The sequence below is a fragment of the Cucurbita pepo genome, chromosome LG12 (genome assembly GCF_002806865.2).
Source record: "Cucurbita pepo subsp. pepo cultivar mu-cu-16 chromosome LG12, ASM280686v2, whole genome shotgun sequence".
Classification (NCBI taxonomy): Eukaryota; Viridiplantae; Streptophyta; class Magnoliopsida; order Cucurbitales; family Cucurbitaceae; genus Cucurbita; species Cucurbita pepo.
In genome coordinates, this window is record NC_036649.1 from 632,364 (window position 1) to 638,143 (window position 5,780).

Sequence of the window (5,780 nt, forward strand, 5' to 3'; positions counted from 1 at the left end):
GACGTTTGAAGCANTTTCATCTAAAAGAAATGAAAATAAAATCAAAGAAGACCAAAGACACGAAGACTAAAATATGTTTTTTTTTAAGGTTTTTGGTTTTTTTTTTTTTTTTCTTTGGGTGGCAATATTATTGTCTTGTTGTTCCTGTTTTTTTTTTTGAATTTTTAAGAAACAAAATCCTAGGTATTTGTACACTCTGTTCTTGTTTGAGCTTGAGTCCATGGCAAGGAAGAGCAAACACTCTCAAACCTCCCAAGATCTTTAGAGTTTTCAAACCCCAAAAATTATGCAAACCCAAGAAGAAAAGTTCGGAATTTGAGGCAAATGTCCATTCAATCCCTCTTCTTCTTCTTCTTCTTCTTCTTCTTCTTCATTCATTCTTCTCTTGCTGCAACCAACCATGAAGCTTCCATTCTCCTCTCATGGCTTCACAGCTCCTCCACTCTGTTTCCCCCTTCCCCTGTTTTTCCCGACTGGAATGTCCTTGACTCAACGCCCTGTAACTGGACCTCCATTACTTGTTCTTCTCATGGTTTCGTCACTGAAATCAACATTATTTCCGTCCCTCTTCAGCTCCCTTTCCCTTCAAATCTCTCCTCTTTTCCTTCCCTTCAAAGGCTTGTCATTTCTGATGCTAATCTCACCGGCTCCATTCCTCCCGACATTGGTGACTGCACTGAGCTCACTCTCATTGACCTCAGCTCCAACGCCCTTGTCGGAACAATCCCGACAACCATTGGAAAGCTACAGAACCTCGAGGAGCTGATCTTGAACTCCAATCAGCTCACTGGCAAAATCCCACTAGAGCTCACTAATTGTAAAGCTCTCAAGAACTTGCTCTTGTTTGACAACCGGCTGACCGGAGGAATCCCTTCCGATGTGGGCAAAATGGGGAATCTTGAAATTATTAGAGCAGGTGGGAATCGAGATATCAGCGGCGAAATCCCAGAAGAGATTGGAAATTGCAGGAATTTGACGATTTTGGGTCTGGCTGACACCGGAATTTCAGGCTCTTTGCCTAGTTCTTTAGGCAGGCTTCAAAAGCTTCAAACTTTGTCCATTTACACGACCAAGATCTCCGGCGAGATTCCACCGGAGTTAGGTAACTGTTCTGAGATTGTTAACTTGTTTCTTTATGAAAATAGTTTATCTGGTTCTGTTCCTAAAGAGATTGGTAAGCTGCAGAAGCTTGAGCAGCTGTTTCTATGGCAGAATGAGCTAATTGGGACAATCCCATCTGAAATTGGTGCATGTTCTAGCTTGAAAAAGATTGATCTTTCATTGAATTTTCTTTCTGGGGCTATTCCTTTAACATTAGGGGGACTTTCTTTGCTTGAAGAGTTCATGATTAGTAACAATAACGTGTCGGGGACGATACCTTCGAATCTTTCGAACGCGACGAATCTGTTGCAGTTGCAGCTTGATAGTAATGAGATTTCTGGTTTGATCCCATTTGAGTTGGGGATGTTATGGAAGTTGAATGTGTTCTTCGCTTGGCAGAATCAGCTCGAAGGAAGCGTTCCATCGAGTTTGTCGAATTGTTCGAATCTTCAAGCTCTTGATTTGTCTCATAATTCATTAACAGGAAGTGTTCCTCCTGGATTGTTTCATCTTAAAAACTTGACAAAGCTTCTTTTGATTTCAAATGATATCTCTGGAACATTGCCACCTGATGTCGGTAACTGCTCGTCTCTTATCCGAATGAGGCTCGGAAACAATCGGATTGCCGGGGAGATTCCGAGCTCGATCGGTGCTCTACAGAGCTTGGATTTCCTTGATTTGTCAAGAAACCATCTTTCAGGATCATTGCCTGTTGAGATTGGGAATTGTAAAGCTTTGGAAATGATTGATATCAGCAACAATGAGCTGAAAGGTTCATTGCCTCAGTCACTTACTTCACTGTCTCAGCTCCAAGTTTTGGATGTCTCATCAAACCAATTTGATGGTGAGCTTCCAGCTAGTTTGGGGAATCTTGTTTCTTTGAATAAGCTCATTCTAGCTCGAAACGCTTTCTCAGGAACAATTCCAACATCGCTAAAACGTTGTTCGAGTCTCCAACTACTTGATCTTAGCAGCAATCAGCTGATCGGGAACATACCGATTGAGTTGGGTTCGATCGAGTCTCTCGAGATTGCTCTCAACCTTAGTTGTAATGGCTTCACTGGCTCATTGCCTTCTCAAATGTCTGGACTTAGTAAGCTCTCTGTTCTAGACCTTTCACATAACAGCCTTGAGGGTGATTTGAAGCCGCTTGCAGGGCTCGATAATCTCGTCGTGCTTAACGTTTCGTTTAATAACTTTACTGGTTATCTTCCGGACAACAAACTTTTCAGACAACTATCACTGACCGACTTGGCAGGCAATAACGGTCTCTGTTCTTCGATTCGAGATTCGTGTTTCTTGACAGATTCCGATAGGGAAGGACTTGCTAGAGATGGGGATGATACAATGAGATCAAGAAAGCTCAAGCTAGCAATTGCATTGCTCATTGTACTAACTGTTGTAATGATTGTAATGGGCGTGATTGCGGTGATTCGAGCTCGAACGATGATTCGAGATGAGGATTCGGAGCTGGGAGATACATGGCCTTGGCAATTCACACCATTTCAAAAGCTGAGTTTCTCTGTTGAGGAAGTGTTGAGGTGTCTTGTGGACGGTAACGTGATCGGCAAAGGGTGTTCGGGGATGGTTTATCGAGCTGAAATGGATAACGGGGAAGTGATTGCAGTGAAGAAGCTGTGGCCAACTATGATGGCAACAGACAGTAGCTACAACGACGAAAAATGTGGCGTTCGTGATTCGTTTTCGGCAGAAGTTAAAACTCTAGGCTCGATACGACATAAGAACATCGTGCGGTTCTTGGGCTGTTGTTTGAATCGGAATACACGACTACTAATGTACGATTATATGCCGAATGGTAGTTTAGGAAGTCTCCTACATGAGAGAAATGGGAATACCTTGGAATGGGATCTAAGGTACCAAATCTTACTAGGTGCAGCACAAGGCCTTGCCTATTTACACCATGATTGTGTCCCTCCAATTGTTCATAGGGACATTAAGGCCAATAACATACTAATCGGTCTTGAATTCGAGGCCTATATCGCTGATTTCGGCCTTGCCAAGCTTATCGACAATGGAGATTTCGGTCGATCATCCAACACCGTTGCAGGGTCCTATGGCTACATTGCTCCCGGTAAGCATTTTTCTTTCAAATCACTTGAAAACTCATGTAATCCACTACTGTTTTGTGAGATCCCACGTCAGTTGGAGAGGGAAACGAAATATTCCTTATAAGGGTGTGGAAACCTCTCCCTAGCAGACATGTTTTAAAACCTTGAGAGGAAGCCTAGAAGAGAAAGCACAAAGAGGACAATATCTGCAAGTGGTGGACTTGAGCTGTTACAAATGGTATCAGAACCCGTCACCGGACGGTATGTTAGTGAGGATACTGGGCCCCCAAGGTGGGTGGATTGTGAGATCCCACATCGGTTGGAGATGTGAACGAAGCATTCCTTATAAGGGTGTGGAAATCTCTCCCTAGCAAACGCGTTTTAAAACCTTGAGAGGAAGCTTAAGGGAAAGCCCTAAGAGGAGAATATCCGCAAGTAGTGGGCTTGGACTGTTACAAATGGTATCAGAGCCGGTCATTGGGCGGCGTGCCAACGAGGATGCTGGGCCCCTAAGGGGGTGGACTGTGAGATCCCACCTTAGTTGGAGAGAGAGGAACGAAACAATCCTTATAAAGGTGTGGAAACCTCTCCCACAGAGAAGCGTTTTAAAACATTGAGGAGAAACGTAAAAGGAAATGTCCAAAGAGACAATATAGGTGTTACATGTTTCAATCTTAATTAGCATTCTATTTTTGTCCATTTCAGAATACGGCTACATGATGAAGATAACCGAGAAGAGCGATGTCTACAGCTACGGTGTCGTGATAATCGAAGTCCTAACAGGAAAACAACCAATCGACCCAACGATACCCGACGGACAACACATCGTAGATTGGGTGAGAAGAAAGAGAGGGAATGAAGTCCTTGACTCAAGCTTGCAATCAAGACCAGAGACAGAAATAGAGGAGATGATGCAAGTTTTAGGCATAGCGTTATTGTGCGTAAACTCGTCACCAGACGAGCGACCAACAATGAAAGACGTCGAAGCAATGTTGAAAGAAATCAAACACGAAAGGGAAGAGTATGCGAAAGTCGACGTGCTGCTCAAAGCTGGCTCCTCTCCTGCCAATGGTGGGCAAGAGAACAAGAGCTCAAATAATGTTAATGGCGTTGGAACAGCAACATCTTCTTCAAAAATGTCGACCAGAAGCTTGTTGCCTAAAAGCAATAACACGAGCTTTTCTGCTTCCTCGTTGATCTACTCGACATCGTCCTCTAATGGCAGAAAGAGTTAATTTTTTTTTGTAAAATAGATTGATTTGATGGTTAAGCCAAAGTGGGAAGTTTGTTTATGATCAACAAGAACATTTCTTCTTTCAATGATGTAAAAAAAAGAAGAACAAAGATTGATATTTCATAGCTTTAGATCAAGTTTGTGATCCAACCACTTTATTCAATAATGAAGGATTGAAGGAACTATTTGCTCGTTAATTTTTCCTTTTAATAAATTATGTAACAACGAGCGGTATGTGTGGTTGAACAAGTTTGGATTTTATACGAATTGTGTTCGGTTGGCGAAGGTAAGCCTCGTCGAAGGTTCGACGAAGCTATAAATTAGGGCGAAAAATGTGAATGGAGTTTGAGTCCTCCTTAATGCTTGAAGTGAGTGTGTTAAGATCAGGACGCTGCATGGTTGAACAAGTTGTGTTTGGTTGGCGAAGGCAGACTTCGTTGAAGGTTCGATGAAGCCACAAAGTCGGACGAAAAATGTGAATGGGGCTTGAGTTTCCTTTAAGGCTTGTTGTGAGTGTGTCAAGATCACGACGTTGCACGGTTGAAGGAGTACGACTGTAACAGTTGGTATCAAAGCCACACTTTGTGGGTTTAAGTCGGATAAGATAGAGAACTCGAGAGTTGAATGAAGACTTTAAAAATCCAATCTACGAACTTGTTCCTACCGAGATTATCAAACCCGTGAGCTTAATCTTCGAGAATATTGTGATCGATTTTTTGAAAGCTTAATTTTTTTTTTAAACCATTAAAAACTCATTTCAAATTTAAATGTATTCTTGGATTTTTCCTTATAATTTAGTGGATTTGAGACATGTTCTCAAGGGTATCAAAATCTGTCAAATCTCATATTCATAATTATTACACAAACAAAAACAAGAAATCTTCAAAGATAACAACAAATGCAATCATTAAAATCCACAAACTCACATTAGATCCACAAGGAGACATCAAAAAACCAAGATTCTGTCGATTCAATGGTCTGATTTCATTCTCCATTTGGATAAAATTAAACAAAACAACTTAAAACCCATAAAACCCATAAAAAAAATAGTGTGTTTCCAATCAAACCCATATTTTTGTTCATTTCAATGACACCAAATTCGAATCAAACCCTTCTTAAGTACTTGTCGTTTTTTAATAAGTACTTGTCATGTCAAAATTTTAAAATGGTTAGTGTAACTTCATTCTTAATAGATATTGTCCGCTTTGCCCGTTACATATCACAGTTTTAAAATGCGTCTCTATGATTTTCATGCCCTCATAAGGAATGTTTCGTTTCCCGCTCCAACCGATGTGAGATTTTATAAACTACTCTCCCTTGAGAACCCAGTGTCCTCGCTGACACACTTTTCTCAGTCTTTAGGTCTGATACCATTT

General features: G+C 41.4%; 1 protein-coding gene across 1 annotated transcript; it reads left to right on the forward strand.

Moving 5' to 3' along the window:
- The first annotated feature begins 240 nt into the window (after window positions 1–240).
- LOC111807521 (receptor-like protein kinase 2) lies at window positions 241–4,523 on the forward strand. The gene is made up of 2 exons (XM_023693267.1): window positions 241–3,193; window positions 3,876–4,523. The coding sequence occupies exons 1-2, from the start codon at window positions 325–327 to the stop codon at window positions 4,403–4,405; spliced, it is 3,399 nt and encodes a 1,132-aa protein (XP_023549035.1). The 5' UTR covers window positions 241–324; the 3' UTR covers window positions 4,406–4,523.
- Window positions 4,524–5,780: the final 1,257 nt, after the last annotated feature.

What these genes read in the sequence shown, in the direction of transcription:
- LOC111807521 (XM_023693267.1), top strand. Translation starts at nt 325, where the DNA reads ATGTCCATTCAATCCCTCTTCTTCTTCTTCTTCTTCTTCTTCTTCTTC. An exon ending in CTATGGCTACATTGCTCCCG is followed by an intron (nt 3,194 to 3,875) that starts GTAAGCATTTTT and finishes TGTCCATTTCAG; the next exon opens with AATACGGCTACATGATGAAG.